This window comes from Danio rerio, chromosome 24 (assembly GCF_049306965.1).
Source record: "Danio rerio strain Tuebingen ecotype United States chromosome 24, GRCz12tu, whole genome shotgun sequence".
Classification (NCBI taxonomy): domain Eukaryota; kingdom Metazoa; phylum Chordata; class Actinopteri; order Cypriniformes; family Danionidae; genus Danio; species Danio rerio.
Genome location: NC_133199.1, coordinates 27,196,198 through 27,223,142, shown reverse-complemented (window position 1 = coordinate 27,223,142; position 26,945 = coordinate 27,196,198). Strand labels below are relative to the sequence as shown.

The window sequence follows — 26,945 nt, the reverse complement described above, 5'->3', positions numbered from 1 at the left end:
TTCTCTCTAAAACATCAAGGACAGTACTTGCTGAATATCAGGTCCGCCATCATTATACACGTTCTAATGTCTTTTCTCTCTTGTTTTTTTTATTTATGCAGGTCCCTGACAGGCTGGATGAAATGAGATCCCCATGTAGCGATTACCATGGAAACTTGTGACTCCCCTTCTCTCTTAAGGCAGGAAAATGGGCAGCAGATATCAAAGCTACGTGAGACGACACATCTTGATAATGAGGTGCCAGAGAAAGTCCCTGGGATGGAGCCTGACAAGGAAAACAGCCCTGCGGATGACAACCTGAGGACGGAGGAGAGCCTTCGAGAGATCGCATCGGGATTGAGTGCAGAGAATGCGATAGGCACGGCCACTAAAGAGATCCCCTGCAACGAATGTGCCACTTCCTTCTCGAGTTTACAAAAATACATGGAGCACCACTGCCCGAATGCTCGCCTTCCTCTTCTGAAGGACGAGAACGAAAGCGAGGTCAGTGACCTTGAGGACAGCGATGTAGAGAACCTGACAGGAGAGATAGTTTACCAGCCAGATGGCTCAGCTTTTATTCTTGAGGACTCCAAAGAAGGTGGTCAGAATGCCCAGTCAGGGGTCAAAAGCCTCTTCTCCCCAGCACTGTTTTCAAACTCCCAAACTGCTGCAGGGGACAAGACTGAGCAGTCGGCCACAGCCCCCATGTCCTTTTATCCACAAGTGATCAATACCTTTCACATCGCTTCATCCCTCGGGAAACCATTTACGGCCGATCAGGCTTTCCCAAATACCTCAGCATTAGCAGGAGAAGGTCCTGTGTTGCACAGTTTCCGTGTCTACGATCTCCGACACAAGAGTGATAAAGACTATCTTACCATTGATGGTGCAGCCAAAAACTCCTGTGTGTCCAAAGATGTTCCAAACAATGTGGACTTGTCTAAATTTGATGGTTGCATTAGTGATGGGAAAAGGAAACCTATTCTGATGTGTTTCTTGTGCAAGTTGTCTTTTGGTTATAGTAGGTCATTTGTAACCCATGCTGTGCATGATCATCGGATGACCCTCAATGAGCAGGAGCAAAAGCTCCTTAGTAATAAATATGTCTCTGCCATCATACAGGGCATTGGTAAAGACAAAGAACCTCTTATAAGCTTTCTGGAACCAAAAAAAAACAATTCTATGTTACCACACTTTTCTACTGCAAACTTCATGGGCCCTGATCCAGGCATTCGCAGCCTGTGGAACACCTTTCACATGGAAAACGGTGATTCCCTACAGGCTGGTTTTGCCTTTCTGAAAGGTAGTGCCAGTTTGGCATCTTCTGCAGACCAGTCGCCCAGAAGTGCCCAGATGCCAAAGGCTGAACTGAACCTCGGGGTCATGGCCACTTCGGCTCTCAAGTCCCCCGTCAGCTCTGTGTCTCTCCAGCGCTCGTCACCAGGGGCTGGGTACAGGGATCAGGAGAGCAACTGTGAACGGCAAAAGGACCTTAGCACTTTGCATGCAAATGGTGAGCTCCCCATCAAAAGCGAGCCTAGAGATGTTGCCGACGCTGAGGAGGAAGACATGTATTCAAATGAGCTTGATGACGATGGTGTTTGTGAACTTGAGGATAGTACCAGTAGCAAAGATTTCCCTCTCTTAAACCAAAGCATTTCTCCTTTATCGTCCAGTGTGCTAAAATTTACTGAAAGGGGTACTACTTCCTCTGTGACTGTTGCCAATGACTTTGAGAAGACAAAGCATGCTGCTGCCAACTTGGACTACAGCAATGACTCTACTAGTGGAGGCAGCAAAGACAGCTGCGACTCCATCAGTGGCAGGGGTGGCAGTCCGCCATCTCTTCCTCTTGACCTGATGCGACGAGATGATGAAAGCCCAGGCCCTCTGCACCAGCATGCTGCCACTCCCAGCACCCCTGGCACCCCTGGCCCAGGAGAAGGCTCTCCTGGAAGTGGAATTGAATGCCCAAAGTGTGACACTGTCTTAGGTTCTTCACGGTCACTTGGTGGTCACATGACCATGATGCACTCACGGAACTCCTGCAAGACGCTGAAATGTCCCAAATGCAATTGGCATTACAAGTACCAACAGACCCTGGATGCTCACATGAAGGAGAAGCACCCAGAGTCTGGAGGCTCTTGTGTCTATTGCCGCACAGGCCAGCCTCACCCAAGACTAGCCAGGGGCGAAAGCTACACCTGCGGCTACAAACCTTTCCGCTGCGAGGTGTGCAACTACTCAACAACTACCAAAGGCAACCTTAGCATACACATGCAGTCGGACAAGCACCTCAACAATGTGCAGACATTGCAGAACGGAGGAACTGAAGCCATCTATAACCACACCACTCCTGTGACGAACACAAGTCTGACCGGATGTGGCACTCCCTCACCCTCCAAGCCCAAACAGAAACCCACGTGGCGATGTGAGGTCTGTGATTATGAGACCAATGTGGCACGCAACTTGCGCATTCACATGACAAGTGAGAAACACATGCACAATATGATGTTGCTTCAGCAGAACATGAAGCAAATCCAGCACAACCTCCATTTGGGTTTGGCGCCTGCTGAGGCAGAACTCTACCAGTACTACCTGGCCCAGAACATTGGCCTCACCGGGATGAAACTGGAGAACCCTTCAGACCCACAGATGATGATCAACCCCTTCCAGCTTGACCCTAGCACTGCAGCAGCGCTGACTCCTGGTCATGGTGAGTAGTTTTCCCTTGGACATGCTTGTCACTCACTTTCTTTTGTTCTCTCTCTCTCCTTCACTGACTCTGGTCTTTTTACTCCTGTCATTATTGAATCCTACTCCCGACCTGTTCTGTGATTTGTGATGCTGTGTGAGAACCTGTTTCCCTATTTTCTTTAGATTTGTTCTTCGCTCCACCCAGAAAAACCTCTTCTTAACACTTACTGCAGAGAGCACATTGCCAGCACACACTAGCTGCAGCAGTTTTATTCTTTCACTTTGTCGATCAAGACCAAGCATCTTTCTGTTTCTGAAAGCCAATAGCCTTGTGCATTAATTTCAAGAATTTTACCTCCATAATTAGTACAGACTGACATGCACGCATTAGTGTGTCGATAAATATTGTTTCAACAGAAAAACAAAATCCTCTTTCATCCAGCAACTCAGAAATTTTCTCTTTGACAAAATGCAAAATTAGTACCTTGTCTTGCTCTTGTGTAATTATTAACTTTCAAAGCTTTTTACCAGAGGGTTGAGAGTATAGAAAATGATCTAGTTTTCTTCTAAAAGTGTAGAGATCAAAGGACTAAATTACAATTAGATGTAAGATGATCTGTTTCTTATTATTTGAATTTTTAGAACTAGTATTGAGGCAGGCTTATTTTATATCGATCAGTTTCATGTCTTAAAAGAGGGGAAAAAACATGCCTGAGTACAAACTCTAGAATGCCTAGTAGGAGTAATTAAAGCTATCTGATGAGGGAGTTTAGAACTTGAAAGGGATGATTGTAATTGATCCTGATTCAATCCTATTATAGCTTTTTATAGTTAAGGCTTTATAAAAGCCATACTCCTTACTGGGGCTTTATTTTATCAAATCCTTTTGTTAGGGTGCCCTACACCACTCTCTCAGCTCTTTTTAAATTTCATTTAATAAAAAAAAAACCTTTTCTCTATTTCTCCTCCCTGTGACTGTGCCCCACCTTCTCTCCCTCTCATTCCCTCTCTCTCTCTGTCTCTCTCTCTCTCCCCGCAGTAAATAATGAGTTGCCTGCGGAGCTGCGTCTTGCGAGTGGTCAGCTAATGGGTGATGACCTGTCCGTCCTCTCTGCTGGGGAGCTGTCACCTTGCATCAACGACCCGCTGCTGAAACTCTTCCAGTGCGCAGTGTGCAACAAATTCAGCTCTGACAGCCTGGAGGCCCTCAGCGGGCACGTGGCCACGGAGCGATCGCTTCCGGAAGAGGAGTGGAGGGCCGTGATGGGAGACGTCTACCAGTGCAAGCTGTGCAACTACAACACGCAGCTCAAGGCCAATTTCCAGCTTCACTGCAAGACCGACAAACACATGCAGAAGTATCAGCTGGTGGCTCACATCAAGGAAGGTGGCAAAGCCAACCAGTGGCGTCTCAAGTGCATTGCCATCGGCAATCCTGTGCACCTGAAGTGCAACGCCTGCGACTACTACAGCAACAGTGTGGAGAAGCTGAGACTGCATGCGACCAACCAGAGGCACGAAGCAGCGCTAAAGGTCTACAAGGTCAGTAATGCTTTACTCTGTGTTGAACTGTGTCATGACCCACTGTCCTAGTTCTGTATGTTCTCAGTGTCACTTAAGTTAATATTTACCTGTATTGCATTATATGTATGCTGTCACTGTATTTGACAGCGTTGAGTCGGACAGATAATTCAGTGGTCATGGTCAAGAGAACACAAATAGTGGGCGTTTCATTTCTAGCACCTTTAGTGTGTGTGTGTATGTGGTTTTTTAAAATAATGTCTGATGATTAGTCCAGCTGAAAAATTGATTAGGCCATCCATGCTCACCCCTTTCCCAGTTTCCTCTGCTCTCTTTCCTGTAAAGACAGGTATATGCCAGTCAGCCTGTTTACATGATGCCTTTCAAAAATCAAACCTAATTGAATTTATGCTAGAAATATCAATATTTTAAACAGTTGGTTGCTGTTATAGCGCTTTGCTGAATTTGAACCTTTCAAGAAAGCTGCCCTACTAGCCAGTAAATAACAACAAATGTGAACAGCTGACAAATTTTGATCATGACCGTTTGTTTTTGTCCACCTGCATGCGTATGAAAGAAAATAAATCTTTTTTGTTTTTAGATTACCCCATGTTTTTTTTTTTTTTAAACATACAAGTCATGTTTTGATGTTGTCGACCTTCTCTTTTTGATTTGCGGGTCATATTTTACGGCATCGCTCCAGGCCTAAGGCAGATAACTGATCCACAGCAGTGGGGGTTGAACAGAGGCCACTGCAGCTTCATCCTGTTCTTAAGTGCATTTGGGTGTTGACTTACTGGACTTGTGTGATTGCCTGAAACAATAATACTAACATCCTGAAATCATAGACCAGCATCACATCCCAGACACATTAGTGGACTCCTCTGGATAAACTGTATTAACTTAATGAGGATCTATTGACCAGCATTAGTCACTTTTGACTTGTGTGTGCTCGTAAGCCGGACTCCGCTGTATATTTAGAAAAGTGATTTTAGCAGCTGACAGTGGCTGGGCTGCATATGCAATTGGGAACTTTGGAATGATAACATTAATGGGAACAATTCATTACTTTGACCGCATTGTGCATATATTCATTCAAAAAAGGGCCTTTAAAAACTTTTTTTCACTCTTGAAAATGATTTAGGTCAGAACTGAATGCTCAAAAAAGCCTTCTGAGAATAATAAATGGTACGTTTCGACTTGTAGGTCTTTTTTTTTTTATAAATAGGACTTTAAGCTGCTTCGTGTTATTAATATATTCAGACAGTGTTAGAAACACAGAGCAAGTAACTAAACAACAAAGAGCAAATCCTCCAATGGGTGAAGTCAGCATGAGGCAAATACATGGCTAAAAGAATCGCATGTGGTATTTGGAGGCCTGGCATTAAAGACACAGTCCATGGGAATGTTTTGAAATCCTTAGCAGTTTAGAAAGGGGTGGGGGGTCAGGGGGCTTGGCTAATTCTCTAAGCAAATAAAAAGGCTCCATGGCAACAGAGAGCATTTCAGATCACGTCGAAAGACAAATAGATTGGAGATTAGAGAAAGAGAAAGGCCTGGCTTAGCTATGATCTTAGTAAGTCTCACAGTAGATTTGTTTCTTCACGTGCACGTGTGGTCGGGTCACTGCCTGATTATTGACATGATTGTTTGTATTAATTCTGAAAGGTTTAATTACAGTTTACCTGAATTTTCAGGAGCATCTTTGACACCTGCATTCTTATCTAGAACAATAGATGTCCATGGAGAATATGTAGGTTTAAAATGGTCCTGACAGTTGTAGTTCTCCTTTAGAAATGTGAAAGATCTAGCCAAACAGAGACTGTGTGTGGATTTTATGTTTTTGTTAAAAGTTTAAGTACTTGTTGAGGTTTAAACTATAAGGCATTAGCACTCAAATGGACTCCCACCCATTTGAGTTTTATTGGCTCACAGTGTCAGAGCAGGTGATGGGGCTAAATTTTGATGGAGAAAAATGGGTGTCCATTTGACACAGAGGGGGTGAGGGGGTTCGCTCTGGCTCTCTCATCTCCTTGCGCCCCCACCTTTACTCAGAGAGAGGGAAATCTGTTCTACAGATGGGGCTTCTAATGCTTTTGGCAGGAACCAGGCCGTTTCTATCATGTATATTTGGTAGTAAATGTTGGGAAAAAGAAAAAGAGGTTTCTTTATTTGACCAGAAAAACACCTCGGCTTTTATGTTTAAAGGTGAAAGGGTAGCGCACTAAAGAACAAAGTATTGATGACCTTTCCATATGGGCCCCTAAACACAAGGTATCTTTATGGCCCAAAATGATTGAGGATACAAACAAAAAGCATATTCAGTATTTTTATTGAAGCTTTGTACCTCCGACATTTTTGTAGAGGGGAGTTCAGTTTTTCCAGACATTAAAAAACAACTTAAATTACATTAGCAGTGCTTTTTTTTTTCTCTTTTTCTGTGCAAGGCTACAGCTTCTCATAGGTGGTTTTAAAGCTCCCAAGCCCACACCTTAGACAGCCTTGGATTTTCTTCAATATTACGAAGTCGTTTTGCTATTAAAATAAATACAATGCACATTCTTAACCTCTTAGTGTTTGGCTTTAGCTTACAATAATGATTTATTGCCATTATACAATTATCGTTAATAAGCACTCAAATAAACCCAGATGTAGTCGAGTGTAAATCTGTCAAGGCCATTCAAAAGCGGTGTAACGCTTGATTAAGGAACGGTGAGAAATGTGTGTTTCTCCAAAGACTTGATTTGCGCTGGGCATTTGGGTCATTTATAGCCAAGAATGTTCATGGTCAATGTGTTGGAAGCCAGAGGAAAGGCAGATACAACCCGCACCTGTTCACCAGGTGGTCCTCGCTGTGCTCTTCTCTTCTATCTTCCACTCCATCTCCCTTTTTCCCTCCCCCACTGTTTGTCTATTCCTTTCTCTCTCTGTACTTCCTCTCTCTGGAGGCTTGTGTGCAGCACACACAAGGATGTCCAGTGTGTATCCCCTAGTTGAGCGTCAGGAGCTATGAACTGCTTAATTACAGCAGGCAACCCCCTTTCAGAGCATCCGTCATCAGTCAAGCAGAATTTTCTGTTTGTATGAAATCCAAGGTTCTATTTCCATATTTGAATTTTCCTCCTCCTGTCTTTTTTCCCCTTCCTTGTCTCGTTTTAAGCCACAGGGGCCGTGGCACACATAATGCACCTCTTTCTGGAGGAGGCAGACGAGGAGATGGAGCTGTAGCAACTGGCTTTCCATGGCCTTGTCCCCAGGGAGAGGCAGATAGCCCATCTCATTATCCATGATACGGGTGGCAACACCATTGGTCAGGGCAGGGAAATGAGAGGGGAAATTAAAAGAGGGGAGCATAGAAGAGAGGGAGGAGAATAGAATTTCAGATTTATCAAAATCCCCTTTTTATAAATATTTTTTTCCTTCTCATCCCACCTTTTTTCCTTTCTCTCTTTTACTCTGTCTTTCTAAACCAAGATGGCTGCCGGTTGATGGGCACATTATATTACAGCACATTCATTACTGAAGGTCAGCCTCACTCCTCCTCATTTGAAAATCAAATGCCCCATATATATGCAGCTCAAATTATTGTCTGTCATTTCCCCGATCTGATGCTAAAATGGACAGGAGATTGAGTTGAGGGTATTTGCATAAAAAGCCATTGTGCTATTGAGGAATGAGGAGGGTCTGTTTCGCATACCCCCTCATATAGCATCAATATCATCGTTGGTGCTGTTGCTCAGCACACATGGTGCTTTATTTTGGGGCTTTTTTTCAAATTTAAAAAATAAACAGGCTGGTTTCCAATGAGTGTCTCTAATATAGAGCACCATTCTCATGTTATTTCACACCTGTATTTTGTTCTGTCTCATTCTGCAGAACACAGATGATATTTCTGAGAATGTGTCAACTGTTTTTGTACAATTTTATTAAAGTAATTGGGTTCAAATTAATCTGTAGATTGCAGAATATTCTTTCCTTTTTTACCAAAGGAGGGCCAAAAAGGTAGAAATGACACAAGTATAGGTGTAAAAACAAATACAAATTGTATCAGCAATTTTTGCCATCTTAAAGGCAAAGTTCAATCAAAAAAGTAGATTTACACACCCTCAGGGCAGCCAATAATGTACAGTATTATTTTTCCCTAAAAAAATCACGGAGATTTGAAGGTAAAACTGTGGTCATCGGTTATTCTGCTACTAGCACTTATAAAGTCCAACAACATACAGTATACAACCAAAATAAAACCAACATGTGTTATTTGATTATGCACTGAAGCATTATGCAGCAAAATGCTCAATCTTTAGAAGATTATTTTCAACAAATGTGCAGATATGCTATCTGCAAAAATATAGCATCTACCCTTTATGAAGCATCCAAACCTAGGAGGAGATAAGAGAGAATGGCCAAAAGAGAAAAGCATTGCTCAGCCTCAGCTGTTTGTCAATAAAAGCCAGTCTGCCACTGTACCAGAGGGCTTTGCACAGGTCCAAACGACCTTATGTGAGCCCTCGCTTTACTTTCCGAACGCAAACAAAACCACAGGCGTACAAACGCGTCCGTTTATCCACTTACTCTCTGCAGGCATAAAAGTATGTCAGCACTCTCTCAGCCTCTCGCTATGACCCGACAGCGGGGCCAGATTATTCAGACGCTCTCGTCTTTCACCTGCACGCGGATTACAATGGGAATCTTTCAGGGGAGGGCGCAAGGGGGAGGGGGTATAATTAAAGCATACAGACAGACGAGTGTGGGTGCAAACACAAAGCCCAGGCTTCAGCTAGGCCCTGCTGTCATTAATCCTCATAGATATTAATAGGTATTTCTCCCATCATGCCCTCCCCGCTTGCAAGCAGATGGTCAACTCCACACCGGCCCCACAGGACTAACGTTTGCTGATGGACAACTTAAAGCATCGTGTTAAAGTGTGGCACCCCTTCTCGGTTTGGGTCTTTGCTGCTTTGCTGTTTTCTTTCCTTTCCGTTTTGAGAGATGAGTGCGGGGGAATCAAATGAGGATGCTCTGATATTAATAACCAGATGTGATCTTCCTGTTGGCCCTGGGTCAGAGAGGCCGAGCAGGTCAGCCCATTTGTCTCTGTGCAGGCACTGTGAAGGCTATTGAGGCTGACAGGTATGGGAACCATAGCAAGACTTACCGAGCCCTGAAGGGAGCGTGGCACTCCCAGGAACAAAGAGTGGCAGGAGTTTGTCATTTTTACCCCTTTTCTTTCTTTTACTCATTTTTTTCCCCTTTTTCCTTCTTTTTTTGCTCCCCCCCTCCACCCGTCCATTTCTCATGGGATTTGAGCCCAGCTTAACAAAGGATGACTCACAGTTCTCTGATAAGGCCAGCCGTGGAAGGACTTGAATTGCAATAATATGATATTCTTGGTGAAATAGCTGGCTGAAGGTAATTAGCTTTGTTTTAACTCTCCAGACACAGACAGAGAGCAAACATATGACTTTGTCTGGAAAGCATTATTGGACAATAAATGTATGCCTGAACATCACACATTCCCCTGAGGTCTCCCCTGTAACTCAGCAGAGCTTTTTTCTTGCAGCGCTAACCTTTATTTTTCCAGTTATTCTATTTAAGTAGCTACATGCAGGCCGCATGTTTAAAAAAAAGAAGGAAAAAAGAATCGCTCTGAAAATTATTAGGTCGGTCAACAATTAACGGCAAAGAGAGAGTTTGCAGAAAAGATTGGAATTAAGATCAATATTGACGTGTGTCGTTTAATAAGAGCCACGGCCCAGAACGGATGCCCGAGTGAAGACAGAGCAGCAGTCATGGGTGGCAGTTTTTGCTCACATTAACAGACCTGAATGCAAGAAAGCATTCCTCAAGTAATTGATTTTAAACATTAGGTGCTCACTGAATAGATAAGTAGAGTGTGATATTCGATTACAGAGCAAAGAACTCATTTAACCTCCTGTTCTTTCCTGGCCAGGATTTCCAATACGATTTACCTCCCCTTAGGTTCAGCAGGATTAGACTGCTACTAGTAATCCTTAATGCTTTGAAATAGATCTGATAGAAGTCCCACTCACTTGTTTGGGATTACACTCATGATTTTTTTTCCACATTTAGTTAAATTAACCCATCGAATTAGAATTTGTCTACCTGTTAAAAGCACATCTGTGAGATCCAGTTGGTGTTTTTCTGATGCACTGTACTCTCCTTGGTTTCCCCTTAATATCATGCTTTAATGGTTCACCTAAAGGTGCAGTGTGTTTGAAAAGAAGCCCGTCTCCTTTTTGTAATTTTCCGAGAACAAAGGCAAACATTTCAGTAATCTTCAAAGTGGCCAGTGGTATGTCGAGTGGACCGTGGAATGCAAGCAATGGCTAGGGCTTTTCAGTGCAAAAACAATGGCTTTCCTTTTATGGGTAGTAACTGCATAAACTGTGGTTGAAGCATTAGCTGTATCAGTTGCATCGACTTACAATACCGCAGTTTGAATTGATGTGTTTATGTGCATTAGAGCATTTCTATTTGCCTGTATGTATTTAAAGTTCTTAATATATCCCTGCCGGCTCTTGATGTGTGGGTTAGTGGGTGGGTAAGGTGTTATTTACTCAGACTCTTTTGATACAGCACAGGTTAAAAGCGTTCACCCCTACAGGCTCGACTCCTGAAGATCTTCGTAGGCAATATGCAAAGCGTTCGACTAAGAAGGGCTCCCATTGAGGAGTGAGAGCAGCAAAGCAAGAGGCAGGGCTCTTTAAACAAGCTCCTCTCCGTGATCCCTGCGCTCTCTTCCTCCCTCCCTCTTTCCCTCCTCCTATAATAGGATGCAAATCAGGGACCCTCCTCTATGTTGTTGTGGAAGGGGAGAAGGCAGATGGAACATGAAAGGGTTTAATGTTTAAAAGTATGAATAGGGAAAACACGCAGCGGTGAGCCGGGGCTCATTCCGCTCTTATCAGATACACGAGGTGGGAGATTGTCTCATCTTTGCATGGGCAGGTTTTAAAGGAAAGATTTCAGACCATAGAGCATGCATCATAATTAGTGCGAATGCTACAGGCTAGCGCACTGTACCGGCTGAGGGTCACACGCATGGATCATCCTTTCTGGTGCATCCCACCTGAGACTATGAGCTCATAACTCTTTGTTTGCATTAAAAACATATGCTAAGATGTGTGGGGAGGGGTGATTTTCTAGAAAACTGCACATTATTATATCAAACCATATAATTATTTATTATTCATACTGTATAGGTAGTATTTGAAATTAAGCAAAGCAGCACACCCAAATTCAACTTAAAACAATCAAGTTTGCGATGTTACATTTTATTAAACTTATGTGTTAATAATATGTAATGATTAAAATGATTTCTTAAAATCAAAGTTATTGTTTTTATATTGTTGTTGTTAAAGCTGCTGATTGTAAGTTTTTGACTCTTCTAAAGTAAGTAAAGGTTTATAAAGCATAAAAAATACCATAATATGTTTGCAGATATTTAAGGAACATGCCAAGTGAACATTCTTGTTTATCTGAAAATCAATGCTAAAGTCAGATATTCTGCTTTGAAAATGTGTGTGACATGCTGAAACGCTGTCTTTGTTTTGGTTCTTTTATCCCACCCAGTGCCACTTTAGCCAATTATATTTCAGCACCCTGGGTTGCTTGGTGGAAAGCATTCAGAAAGGCTTTTAAAGCATGTGCCCGTGACCAAAATGCAACCTCCGATGGACAGTAGCAGACTCCAAAATGAGACGCAGATTCAGAGTTCCACATGAGGTGGTTATTAATTAGCAAATAATATAAATATTATGAACGTAAACGTTTGGTGATCAGATTACATTGTAACCGTGTGTCCTATCAAGACGCTACGTGACGAGATTTGCAGTGATAAGCAATTTGGCTGTTTGCACCAGACAAAATATGACAGAAATTTAAATACAGCCATCAGAAACACAGAATACTGCATTGCACTCCAGCGAAATTGTAAGGTTTATAGTTTAATTAATACATAATAAACCTCTTTAACATTATTAAATGTACATGCTGAATCAATGATATAGTATATGTTGGTTTGCATTATTTCATAGTTCTAAAGTTCAATTTCAAACTGTTTATTTTATTTTGAACTTTTGAAATTTAATTTTTTTCTGAATCTGCTTCTGATTTCAGTAGTTTGGCAGTAAATGTGATGTAAAACGGCATTCAAACTCCCATTGTTAGCATTTAACACTGATTAAAGCAAATGAGGTTTACCTGAGGTGATTATTGTCATAGTTTATCTTGTTCACCTGTGAGAAATAGAAGCCGTTTCTAGTATATCAATTTGAGTTGTTGGTTAGGCAAATACTAGATAATATCTCAAATATTTTTTTATCATGTACTGTTGCTTTTAGTTGGAACATGGTTTAAATCAGCCTTAAGGCTGGAAACTAGCTCCTGATAACGTCATTAATCTGGCAACCTGCGCTCACATTTGTTTTGATCCCAGAATACAATACCTAATTCAACCACTGAGTATCAAACTTACAAACTGCACCTTTAATATTGTTAGAATCAATTTTATGATATTTTTGCATATAATTAAAAAATCATTTTTATATAGAGATTCACATATTTCTCCTCTGTTTGTTCTCTACATTGCTATTTTGAAGCTTGGAAAGTTTTATGACTTATTTGCCATCTTTTATTTAGTTATTATTATTTTCCAGAATTATGTTTCTCTTTATTTGATGGAAAAGCTTTGCACACCCTGTTGAGAAGCCAGATTTTAGACTTGCCGCCGTGCTCAATTTCTTAAGTTTTTTTTAGTGATAGTGTGGTTTGAAAATGATGGTTGAGCCTCTGGTCTTTTTCACCTTCTGATGGAGACAGAAGAAGCTTTTAAGGGTAATGGTAAGGTCAGTGCATTTAATGGGAGAGAAGTGTCCAGGCGACAGATTTTAAATCACCATAATATAAATACACCTCCATTTTCATAGGGAGTTTGCTTTCTTTTAAAGCAATTTGAGGAGCAGACGAACACTCATGCTTGTCTTAGCGGTGGGAAGGATTAGAGGAGTAAAGATTAAAGACCAGTTCTTAATCTTCCATATCAACTACAGAGGTGAAAGGTGATTTGGAAATGGAAATTTCTGATGCTCCTGCTTCGTGTATAAGTCCAGTGATTCTATTATATAGACAAGAGATTCATTCATCTGGTTAGCAATCAGTAACAGCAGGATGTCATCACCTGGCTTTGCATTTTTGCCAATTATAAATGTTTAATCCTGTATACATAGACCTGGCATTGTGTTGAAATGTTTGATTATGACTATTATTCTGCATTAAACAGTTAAACAGTGCACAGGGTTTCATAACATTTTATATTTATGATTGTAAAAATGTTGTCTAGACAGGCAGCTTCTTCGATTTTGAAACACAACCTCTGTGTTTTTGGTTGTAATGTGATATTTAGATAAGTAAAGTTGTTGACTTTAAAATATGATCATCATGACTTAAGAATTATTCTTCACCCACACTGTTCATCTGCAAATTTGGTTGTATAGACTCAGACAGTCCAGTGGGCTAGATGCAGGAACCCTGTAGTGTTTTAAAGTTTTCATTCATTTATTTCTGTCCCAGAAACATTGTTGCAGGCCTAATGATATATGCCAGATCAACAACATTAGCACAGCAGGAAAATATTTCTTTCCACGCGTCCTTCTTCTTCTGTTTACAATTCGTCGAGAAACGCATGAAGCCATGGCATGATTGGTTCCCAAAGCCCACTGTGCTGTTTGCTTTAATATTGAGTTGACAGGAATTGGCGCTTACAGCGATCAATGAAATATTAGGTCGCGGATCAATCCACATATTAATATGCTGGTAAAACACACACGCAGACTTTGACAAGATTAATATGAATGTAAATGTACAAGAGAGGAAAAACAATATTTTCAAAGAAACTAACAGAAGTTCTTTTAAGACTTTCTGCCAGCCGGCTGTCGATTAGTAGATTTATGTGTTTTTGGTGGATTTCTGTTTGGAACATGCTTGGCTGGCTAATATTTACATGAACTGTTCCAAACTCGCAGAACGCATCGACATATTGAGGGCCTGATTGTTAGCTGAGGTATTCACAATACAGTATATCTCCACAGAACCAGTGTCCTTGAGAAAATGGGGCGTATGTCACCCTAGACTGGTCCGATTGCCATTATGGTAAATGAAAGACTGCGGATGGACGCTGCTGCCGAAGTTGTGGGTTTTAGTCATTTTGGCGGGACCCTGGGGTGTGTCCCGCTCTCTTTACTGCATTTCCACAAGCCACCTCAGACGAGAGTGTGCTGCTGAAAGACACATTGTGCTAATTCACTTATTTAACTTGGCATACATTTGCAAGGATGATTATTATTATTATATGACCTAAGCAGCTAACCATACAGCCATGCGCTGGCGGAATGTCCTAAGCCATAATTACATATGATGAACCAGACGGATTCGGAGGAAAAAAATAAATAGGGGAGGTAATTTGGGGCTCTTTGATGCATTCCTTGGGATTTGTTGAGGTAGGGGAGAAGGAAAGTAGAAACGAGATGGTTTTTCGCTCTTGTTTTGTGCCGGTAGCAGAAAAGACAGTGGCCTTGTGCGCAATCTCTGAATGGAATGTAGGGGGCATACCTCTCGCACAAGAATTTCACTCAGGTTGCCAACTCCTGCGGTACCCATGATATAACATTACATTTATGTCTCCGGGCTCAATAGCGGTTACTGGTAACATGTGTTTGGACGGTGTCAGCATTGATGGAATCGTATACCTGGCTGGCCTCCAAGTAAGGCTGGAATGTGTTTAAAATGCTCTGAGGAACAAAACAAGCTTTTGTTTATTTTCTTTTTTTTCATTCTTGGGGTCCCCAGAGTTAGACCGGAAACCGGTGCCTCTTCGAAAGCGTACAAACAAGAATTAATAAAGTGGAGTGCTGATAGGATTTATTTAAAAAAATGCTTAAGACCATGATTATTTTATGCATGTTTTCTTTTTGTTGTTTTTTTCCCCCACTAATGATCAGGGCAAAAAAGTTTGAATGGCCTAATTTGTTTTCGTTTACGAACAACATCTTTTTAACCCGTCATTTTTTTTCTCTTTCATTGTCTGAAGGAGTCTTGTCATCCTAGCAGAACGTAGTGAATAAACATCCAGTCTCAAACAGCCCTTATCCTTATTCTGAATGCCACTAATGAGTCTGTTTTGTCACTGCAGGCAGTACAAATGAAACCAGTCTCCTACTGCCAACAGCAGACGGGCAGAGTGGAAGGCAACGAGAGGTGTTTTGTAATCATTGAAGTCAGTATAAATAAATAAGTCTCATCAGGTTAGGGGAAAAACAGGCTCCTTGGGAATTGGGGTCTAGTTTGACAGGTGATGGGGAGTCCCTGGTGCTTTGATTTGCATTGTTTTGGCATCACGGTACGACGGCGTCTTTGCTTTAGAGTCGCCCAGCTCATGCCTGATTAGGTCCTGAGAGTCTAGAGAGAGCAGGAGGTGGGTGTTCCTCCTCAGACCTCCGTGCCCAGGGTCCTGTACAACTGGATGTGCTCTTTGCCATGTGAAGGGGCACCCAGGGATGACAAGTTAGCTAAAATGATTGGACCCCATGGGGTTTTTGGGTCTTGGTTGTTTGCCAAATGCTAATCTAGAACAATTACCCATCAAAGACAAGAGCGCTGCGCTATATTGTCATAGATAGCCTCTTCGCCACCCACAACAACAGCACTTGGAGCAGTTTCAAAAAAAATTCTAAGCGCTTGACAGAACCACTGTGCGATTTATCCTCCAGCTTTCTGCTAAACCAAGTCGAGGTGAGAGAAAGCGTAGTCTTATTCTTCTTTTCTTTATTTATTTTAGTAATAAATAGGGCTTCTTTTCTTTGCTAGCAGCATCCTGACTTTTCGGTGGGCAGAATCTGCTATGGGATGCCACAAACATTTTGAACTTTGCAGGTAGTATATAACTGCTTTGTGAGTCTGGCAGTACTAAAAATGGTAAGCTTAAACCTCATAAATCAGAAACCCCAGGCTCAAGTCTCTGAACAGCTTGCACTGGTGCCACAGGGGTCTATAAAAGAAGGAAGAAAAATACTCAATTTTAATATAGGTCTTGAGCAAACAAAGCAGGAATGCTGATAGTGAATAAATTAATATTTTCTAGAGTTACGCACATCTCTGCTTGCATTGTGTTTTATAATATGACCATAAAAATGGATACTGTTCAGAATAATTTAAGATATGCGGTCAGCCTCGTTCACATGCTACACAAATCTATTTCTATTAGCATGAAAATATTAGTAATGGAGGTTGCTAAAAGGGGCTACAACTCAGGATAAGATGCATATAAGTGCAATATGAGAATATGAATGCGACAATAGCTAGCCAATAGCCCTTGAGCAAATGCTTGTTTATTAGTGATAGTTATTCATCCTAATGAGGTTTAGTCATCATGCAGGGAAAACAAATTACATTGCTGTTTTTCCCAGAAACCATTTCGAGTCTAGATGGAACGTCATGTATTTTGTTTTGGCAAATGCATGACTACCTAAGATGAATTAATGATGCAGAGGTTTCACACACAGAGATTCTAAGAAAAATCAAAAAAGCTTGAGCATGTTCTCTTTTAAGTTTACACACTAAACACTTATGTGTATTAGTCGTCCAAGAGTGGCAGGACCCTTCCAGTGCTTTAAATGTCAATTCAGCCGGGTTCGAGTCTGTTTACAGCAAGGCAGTTCATACAAGTAGCCTTGCGTGTCTTTGAAGGGCTTCCCTTTGGAAAGAAACAAAGATAGCTGTAATTAATGACCCTGAATCTGTGCCAAAAAGGTTTTCCTCTGACAACTTCAACTTAATTAAAGCTTAAGACGTTTCAATGGCCACAGTGAGCCCCTTATGGTGCAGACTCGTGAGAAAATTCTGCAGAGTTTATGAAAGAAAAGATGTGTGTTACCACTGGTGCCATGACTCTAATCCCTGACAGTCCAAGAATCTGTTTTGTCAAAAGGGTTTTCTATTTAGCCGGCTCACACCTGCAGGCACGCCGGTACTTCCTAGAGGCTCGGAGAGCTCTGGTTTTGTGTTTTAGCGGAAGATCAGATAATGGAGGCCTCACTCGGCCTTTTGTTTTTGCGCATTGTTCATTAGTCTGCGAGTACTGTAGGCACACTTGATATGCTTGGCTTGCCTGGGGAATGGGGAGGGAGGAGGCAATGTTTGTTGGATTGGGAGGCTTTGTATGTGTCTTAGGTGCAGGGGAGGCCAGCTATGGCCTTGCATGGTGCACTGCTGCACAATTTTAATGCAAAACTTTAGCCCAAATTAAAGTGCATAATTGTCAGGCAGGGCTGAATGCAGGAGCCCTGCTGTTTGAAACACATTAGAGATGAATAGAACAATACGCAAAGCTGGACAGTTCGGATTTCGCCTACAAAGCACTGTTTTAAATACTTTTGCTCTCCTTCTGTGTCTAGCCTCCGCTTGGAGTCTCTTGTCAGAATTAACAAGCTTAGGAAGCCCCACCATCTCTCTCTCTCTCTCTCTCTCTCTCTCTCTCTCTCTGTGTGTGTGTGTATGTGTGTGTGCTTGTCCCTAAAAAGACCAATCCAGTTTGGGTTTTGTTAGCTGCAGAGGAGGAAAGAGCCTGTTCACCTTATTCGTACCAGTTGACCTACTGCAAGCCAGAACGCCAAGAGAAATAAAGCGGTTAGGTGCATTTTAATAGCTGTAAATAGTGGAGGTATTAGCATGAGAAAGTAGCCAGGATTTCCTCTTAAGCTTTCAGAAAAGTGTAACACACTTGTGTGTGTGCACACATTAGAGCTGGATTAGTGTTTGTGTATATATAAGTAAATATATTTCTGTAATTTATGTAAATTCTTGATATATATTGTCACTTATTTAGTTTTCCGTAGCTATCAATATAAGTTATTTTTGTATTTTAAAGCATGTATAAAGTAACATCTGTAAATGTTTATGATGAGGCAGACAAATAGTTTTGACTTTAATTAAGACACAATTCATGAATAAATTTAACTTACAATTTTATTTTGCTACTTTTGTGTAAAAAAAAATGAATCAGCTTTCATAGCATCAGCAACATGGTAGCAATAAAACTGTAAGATTCACACACATACAGTGTGTGTATGGGCCTGAGTAACAGGGGTCTTTGTGTCAGTGAAGAAGAGAGAGAGGCCACGTAGGGGTTTAGCTTCCACTTTCGTTCACTAATGCGCCACAGGCCTTCATATGCCCCTCTATATATACAAACACACACACACACACAAAGCAGCATGTGAATATTTATACTATATAAACCTGAACACGTGTGCGTCAGTACATGTTTAAACTGTTTCACAGTCCTCCGTAGGCCTTTATGAGCAGGATGGAAGCTGAGGTGCCCCTCTCCTACCGCACAAAGCCACAGACCTGTGGTAGTTTTATAGCCAGGGTCTGGTAGATTTGTTTTCTTATCTTTATCACTGCAAAGATAGTAAACTACCCCCTCCAGAACCCATCTTCTTTCATCCTCTTATCCCTTTCTAAAGTTGCAGAGTCCAGACTTAAAGTTAAGCTGGACTTTTTGTCGCGGTAAATTACTCGTATGTCCCGGATTACGCGATGCCAGGCGGAGACACGTTGGCTCGCTCTCCCTCGTCTGTCTTTCCTCATCGGGCAGCCCCTCTAAAGCACTCGGCTTTGACAATCTCTCTTTGTTATCAGTATTTATGTTTGGGACAAAGCTGGAAGGAATGCATTTCATGTCGGGAGATTATTACGGGGGAAAGGAAGTATCTGTTTCATGTAGGTGCTGTCTCAGCCCGTGAAACAAACGATGGCTGTAATTTCATGTGAAGCGTATAGCCCCTAATGACTTTTTCCCCTTCTCTCTCTCTCTCTCCCTCTCTCTGCTCGCACCTCCTCCCCTCCTGCAGCACTTGCAAAAACAAGAGAGTGCGTGTAACTCGGAATCCTGCTACTACTACTGCGCGCTGTGCGACTACTCCAGCCGAGCCAAACTGAACCTGCTGCAGCACCTCCGGTCAGTCAAGCACCAGCAGAGCGAAGGTCTCCGCAAGCTGCAGCTGCATCAGCAGGGCCTTCCTCCAGATGAAGACAACCTTGCTGATATTTTCCTCGTCAAGGACTGCCCTCCGAACGAATCAGGTGAGTGCACTATTCAGCCCACTCTTGTAAGGCATACCTCCTTCCTCAAACCCAACTCTGGAGCACCTCTCCTCCCGATGTTAAACATAAATCCCTAAAACGAACACGTTTCTCCCATTACTGACCGTCTTTTTATATCAGTACCAGGGCCTGTTTGCAGTGACATCTTTAGCAGGCACGCAGAAGGTTATGAAACTCTACCTTGGGAGGATCTCACAGTGCAATTTTTCCCCATGGAGTGAGCTTTAATTTCCTTTCTCATGACCAAATCAATTTGGCTTTCATTTAAAAGTTTTGAAGCTGCCAGAAGCTAATAAGTGTAAAACATTCAGAGACACACACACACACACACACACACACACACACACACACACACACACACACACACACACACACACACACACAAAGAAAAGATTAATAGTTTTATTTGAGAGGGACCTGTAATTCAAAACTGAAGAGCTGGTCAGGGTCCATTATATAATAATGCCCATGCTAATGCAGCATGTTCAAATGAACGCTTAACTTGTTTTTGCTTTGCCTGACCTGGCCGAGGGAAACACATTTTCAATGGCATTCCAAAGCTGAATTAATCTCTGTTCCCCAAAGTGTCCTGTTTATATATGATCTCCAGAACCAGATGGGATTAAACGGAGAAACATATGTGAAACTCCAGCTCCAAAACTACCCATATTGGAAATAAACAAATCTGTTTTACATTTGACATTAATTATATCTGGATCAAAGGTGCTGCAGAGTCTGGGTGCACCAAATGACCTGTTGGATAAATTATTATTTTGCTTTCAGAAAGACAGGCTACCTTTGTCTAAACATGCATGTGTACACGCACACACAGTCTCACTTTTCTAACCTCCTGTCTTTGCATGAGAATATAGTGTATTACCATGCTTTAAGTACATTATCTCAGAGAGTGCATTATTTTTGGAGAGTTGCTGGTAAACACCATATCATGTGCATTTCTTTACAGCGTATTCAAAGATATTCCTCAGCCAATCCATTCTAGTGTTTCTAGCTATAGCTCATGGCTTTTATATTTACCCTAGTCCTTCAGAATGGCGCTAATGTGTATAAACTAGCAGACTCATTCAGAATTTATGCTTGCTGTTTAATGACCATACTTTTCTTCACTTGTACGAATGTCAGAACAAGCAGATGAGGTGGGCGGACTCCAGACAGAGTACATTAGGGGAAAAATAAACCCGTTGTCATTGCTTTTTGGTGCTCTAGGTGGACTGCAGAACTGCCAATGTTTTTATTATACACAACTTTGCTTGGATCAGTTGAAGAGTAACTAGCTTTAATAGGTCTGAGCCTTGAGCACAACACATTTAGAGTTGGGGGTGCTGTTGAACATTTTTACAACAGTAGGAGAGAGATTATTCAGGTAGTTTAACCCCATAATCCTAATGTTTGAAGTGCTTTCAGACAGGTCCAACTGTAGTAAGGTTAAGGAAATGGATTACTGGCAGAAGATGAATCACAGCTTATTTTTGTTAATCGTTCCACCTGGTACGTGAAAGCTGTAAATAAAGCAGGGAAGTTTATTTATAAACTTAATTTTGAGAGTATCCCGTGCTCAAATGGGTTTTCCCCTGGTTCCCTGGTTTCCTCCCACCATCCAAAAACTTGTAACTTAAAGATGCAGTAGGTGATCTGCCAAAAAGCTAACCGCTTAGCATATTATCTTTGGACGGCAGGGAGGGACTGTGATTCAAAGCCACACCCCCTGAAATCGCAAGAGCGCACACCGCATCACTAGAGCCGACAGACAACCCACTAGTTCATGTCATGTTCATGTAGCATGGTAAACAGTATAGGAAGGCTGTCATTGTTTAAAAATGACCCAATGTGAATATAATAGCAACTTCAGCTCAATAAAGCAGGTTAGGCGGAATAGCGCTATTTACTGGTGTTTTGTTGTTAAACTAAATATAAATCTACATTATAGATGCTGTCAAAGAACCTTATGAAACTGAAAATAATCACATCAATTTTTCACCAGGAGATTTCAGTGGCTGAACAACACGTCTGTGCATATAAGTCATTCATAACAACACAATCTAACATAAAATAGTTTCAAAACAGAACATAACCTGTCTAACAGTAATACTTCAGCCATGGTGTCGTCCTTCCTCCAGCGTGCTAAAGTAACTCCAATATTGATTCAGGTATTTAAAAGTTTCAATTCAGCATTTGATTTCTCCCGGTCCGTCTCGTGACCACGCGGCCGCTTTAAGAGTGAATTATACCCACGCCTGGCTTTACAGTAATTGGCCTGAGCTCGGCTGTTCTTCGGCGCCTCCGGCTCCGACTGGGCATCGCTCGCGTGCATGCGTTTGTGAAGCAGACGGGCACGCACTAATGGCAGATCTGCGTGAACACATGCGCAGAAGTCGGAATCTACATATGCTGACAGTCTGACTTGCTTATCGGAATTAAGGGAGATGACGGTCCGACTCTATTTAATTGGATGAACATTTTTTAGTTTTATGCTTTACCCAGAATATAAAAATACATATGAACACATTCAGATCATTTACTGTAATCATTACTATTTGACTGTGAAGAGACTTTCAACCAGCACAACAGAAAATGTTTCTGAAGACAATCAACTACTGCACCTTTAAGTTAATTGACTAATCCAAACTGGCACCATAGACATGCTTCTAGTAAGTAGTTATCTCTTAAGAGCATTCACTATCTGTTCATTAGCTACTACAGCACAGGAGTTCTCGAGATCTACCTGAGCTCAAACTCCCCTTTCGCCTTGCAAATGGCAGCATGCCAAACAAACTTTACAATCAATCATCAGCTAAGTGTGAACTCTTGAAATAAATAATGTTTTTAAAAAGTTATCCAGTTCATCTGGGTTTCCCCCGGGTGCTCCAGTCCAAAAACATAGGTGAATTGAATAAGCTAAATTGTCCCTAGTCTATGTGTGTGAATGCAAAAGTGTGTGGGTGTTTCCCAGTGTTGGGTTGCAGCTGGAAGGGCATCCGCTGCGTAAAAACATATACTGGATAAGTTGGCGGTTCATTCCGCTGTGGCGACCCCTGATTAATAAGAGGACTAAGCCGAAAAGAAAATGAATGAATGAAAAAGTTAAGCGGAGGAGAGAAGGGAGGATAAATTGGTGAGAATGAGGGGGAGTCTGCCCTCTCTGTGACAGTGCTCACTCCATTCTTAGGGCCAGGCTGGGTGCCTGTGTGTATGTGATGGTAATAACTTGTGTCTCTGCTCCAGTGAAAAAGGTCCTGGAGTAAGCAACATTTCAGCTCTCACTGAATTACAGCTCTATGTTAAAGGGGGCCGGTTGGTTTTCGTGGGTATAACTCCTTAGTTTAGCATTTTCTGGTCATTAGTCAGTTTCATGAAGAGAGAGAGAGAGAGGGAGAGAGAGAGAGAGAAAGAGAGAGAGAGAGAGAGAGAGAAAGATTTATTTAACTGCTGACCTGTATCTTTCTTTTAAAAGCAGCTCTGTGGAAACTCGCCAAATAATTATAAAACCATTTGGGAATAAAGGTTAGAATGCCATTGACTTCATGTTCATGTGAATGGATTTCGTTAAACAATTTTGATGCCATTTTTTAAGACATAATTAAGGGGAGATTTTGTGGCGCTTACAGTGGTTAAATAAAGGAGAAATGCATTAGTGGCAAAAGCCACACTCAGCAAACTACAGCCATGCTGTAGCACAAGGGCCATATATCCGACTGCTTATTGTTTAATTAGACTACAATAGCACGCCAAAAAGGGTCTGCACTGCAAAAATTCACCAGCGTTGTTTTTGTTGATAAACGTAGCCCTGCCCACAGTTTAGACATGCATCGCGTACATCAGGGAGACAAGAAGTCGTATATTTCATTCTTAACAGCACGAATCACTGTGGTGTGTGATAATGAATCCGACCTCCATGGGCCCAACGTGCTAAATTAGCCAAAAGAGACCTGGTACGGCAGAGCTCTCAAAGTGCACTAACAGTAATATACCCTCCTAAAGAGACCATATGAGCCCATCCTCCCTGAGAATCAGACTGCCGAGTCTCCCAGAGCGACTGTAATTCCCTGTGCTCGGGACCCAGAAGGCTCATCATTTACACAAGGTAAACATTGTGAAGCTGAGAATTTGGAAAGGCAGTGGGGTTGTGTGGTTAAGCATGTTTTTGAAGTGGCGCCCCTCATTTGTAAATCACGGCGATCTCCATATATGTGGCCCCTGCGAACTCATATTTTACACAGATGTGCCAAATGGGTAAAACGCAACCGGGTTTTGTTTAGTAACTTCTAAATTAAATTCATCTAGATTATTTCCCGACTGGAATAATTACAGCTGGCACTTTTCTCATAAAGCCAAATCGATGGCGTAAAAAGGCTATTTGTATTAATATTTTATCCATTGCATGACTCTCTGTTGCATTATATTGCACGATATTCTTTTATAAATATTTAACAAATATTGATATTTCAGATGAAAAGGTTAAATAACAGCAGCACTGCATTTATATGTGTGTGTCTGTGTATGTGTGTGTATTTTAGTTGTCTTTAAACAAAGACAAAACAAGAAAGCACTGTAATTGCATGCGTGTGGAGTGGGACCTATTTTCCTGGCTTGTAGCTTGGCCTGTAAAATGCCTGATGGGCTTGTTGATGCATAAAGGGCTTTTTTGCATCCTTGGGCTGCTTCTCCATTTTGTCGTGGCTTTCGGAGAGGAGATGGGATCTTATGGAGGTAATTATTTCTGAGAGTCTCCCCCGCCACACTTACCCCCCTCCTTCGATATGTATTAAAACTAGGCAAGAAGAGGAGATCTTTGTGTGACATGGCCTTAAACAAAAGGCCTAGCTGACTTTGGAGATGAGCATGTCTTTAAATGATACAGCCGGATGGGAGCTGAGAGAGCCCGCATGTCCCGCTCTTTTGTTTCTTCTGAGTGATAATGCTTCAGGAGGTTTGCAACCAGGGCCAAATTACCACCAATGCAGTGAGAACCATTTTCATGGCAGCTGTAGGCCAACAACATGCACTAATGGACATGCTGCCTTTTTTTCTTTTTGTTAGACTGTCGGAAAAAGAAAGAAAGAACGAAAGAAAGAAAGACGTGTTTTGTTTTAGCCTGACGCAAGCGTGTATATGAAGAGGACTGCGTGCTTTGTTCGGTTACACTCCGAATGCGATCCTCAAAGCGGCTCTTTGTTTTTCCCTGTGGTCGCATTCTCATCCGCCTGCATTTCTGCGCCATGACAAGATATTTTAACGGTTTAGGTTATTTTATTTTATTTTTTCGACTTTGAGGGCACACAAGCAATTATAACAGTTACTTTTCGAGATCGCCTCCCTAGACAGTGTTTCCAGGGTTTGTGGCCATAATTTGTAGCCATTACATAAACTGAAATGGGAAAGCAGTGAAGTGAAAGATATGACATACAGCCAAATCAGTCTCATCATTCTGTTAGCCATGGGTGATGTACTAATGCAAGGCCATCCATTTTCCCTTTGATTCCTTACACAAAGCAGGAGGCGCAGAGGCGGCCACATTCCACTGTGATTAGACGGAGACGGGCCAGGCTGCAGGAACACAAGCCTGCTGTGTTTTTTATTTTTTTATTATTATTATTTTTAACTCTGTTGCGATTGTACCTGATTATATATATATATATATATATATATATATATATATATATATATATATATATATATATATATATATATATATATATATATATATATATTTAGGGCTGTGCGATTATTTGAAATCAAATCGCGATTTGAAACATTGCAATTAGCTAATTGCAAGAGGTTGCAAAATGAAATGTAAATGTATTATTTAACTTCCCCCGCCAAGAGCAATTACATGACTTCTGTCTGTGTGTTATAGTCTTACTAGCCAATTGAGTAAGCAATCAGAATTGTGCAACCAAACTATGCAGAATGCCCACACACACACACAAAAAAACTCAAACTGGAAAGCACTTACGATTAGGATTAGCCACTTCAGAAGCACTAATAGATGAATTGATATCAAAGAAAAACAAAACATAGGTAATATGGGAATATTTTGGTTTCAAAGTCACAGACATTGAACAAAAACAGATCATTTGTAAGAATTGTTGCCCAGCACCTAATAAAGCACCACAGGCAGCTATATCAGGAGTGTCTTGCTACAAAGCCAAATAAAAGTATCGCCTGTGACACTCAATCTTGTAGCAACAGCAAAGTAAAATTTCAGAGTTGTTTCAGCCATGTTAGTTTGCGGAGTGTTCTATATTTTTATAATTATTATTATTTTGTTTGTATAACAAGCTAAACTATCTCCCTTATTTGAGTTGAACTTGTTTACAGAAGGGTAAAGTCTTTTTATTTATGTTCACTGTTTGCTCTAAACAAAAATTTGTGTTTCATTTCTGAATATTTTAAAAACAATTTGAATAAATGCTTAACTAAAGTTAGTTAATATCTTTTCAGTTCCCTTTTTAACTAGTAACACAATATTTGTACTAGTTTCTTTATAAATGTTTCTTTAAAAATATTTATAGCGTTCAATGTAATTTTTTATTTTTTTTAGGGTGGAAAAATCAATTTTTTTACTTAGAAATTTAAAAAGAACATATTTTAGAGCAGTAATCACAATACCGTGATACTGTGAAATCATGATATATTTGTCCAAGGTAATCATACCATCAGAATCTTATACCGGCCCATGTCTAATATAGAACGACAGCAAGATTATCAGTTGGCTTTTTGGTGTAAAAACATTTACAGAAAGCGATGGCACCACAAAAGAAACACAGCTTCTTTTTTTTCTGGGAAAATAGGCCATCCCTAGTGAAACACGATCTTCACCAAGAGAGGCCTTTTGTTGATGGACATAAATTGTCTCAGGAGATCCACAGCCCGACCCCGATATTTATATTGCTGTATCATTAAATGGAGACAATGCTTGATGCTTGAATTATTATTTTTTCATATCATAATAAGTCAGTTATACATATGTGTATTATTATTTTTACATACAGCAGTGATTTTACCAGAAACCCTTTTTTCATATGGCAGGCACTCAAGATGGAGTCATTTCTGAATAATTCCGTCCAGTGCTAACGTAATTATTCTGTGGTTTCTGTGTGCAGAAATCCAAAATTATTTTCTAAAATAGCCATTTAGTGCTTTCGAAAAGACATGTTTTAGGACAGATGTCCCTGGTGGTTTTTCTTTCAATGAATCCTAATTCGCAAAGGGGTGATAGAGAAGCTAAATTGTTACCTCATGTTTTCAAAGGCAGTTGTGGCCACTGACAGTTAAAATGAGCAGAAATTGCAATGATTATTCACATTAACATACCTGACTTTTAACCATAATGCTTATTAAAACTCCAAGGGATTGATGTTTTCTTTGCATACTAATGTGAATTATTTCACTCTGCTTTTTTTTATTATTTCGTTAGTGGCTGTGGCACTTTGAGAACATCCAGGAATGCAATACCTTTAGAAAAGCGTGACAGTTTCGATTTACATACGCTTGAAAAAGTAGGCCCTCTTTTGTTCATGCCGAACAATGCTAATAAGCCCAGC

General features: G+C 41.1%; 1 protein-coding gene across 4 annotated transcripts in view; it reads left to right on the top strand.

Moving 5' to 3' along the window:
* The window catches only part of zfhx4 (zinc finger homeobox 4), an 81,107-nt gene that overhangs the window by 18,570 nt on the left and 35,592 nt on the right, over positions 1–26,945 (top strand). For all 4 annotated transcript variants that reach the window (XM_679268.11, XM_005162749.5, XM_005162746.5 and 1 more), the window contains exons 2-4: positions 102–2,698; positions 3,719–4,221; positions 19,131–19,362. In XM_679268.11, coding sequence (XP_684360.5) covers positions 148–2,698; positions 3,719–4,221; positions 19,131–19,362 — 3,286 coding nt within the window. In that variant the 5' untranslated portion in view covers positions 102–147. The remainder of the gene's footprint in view (positions 1–101; positions 2,699–3,718; positions 4,222–19,130; positions 19,363–26,945) is intronic.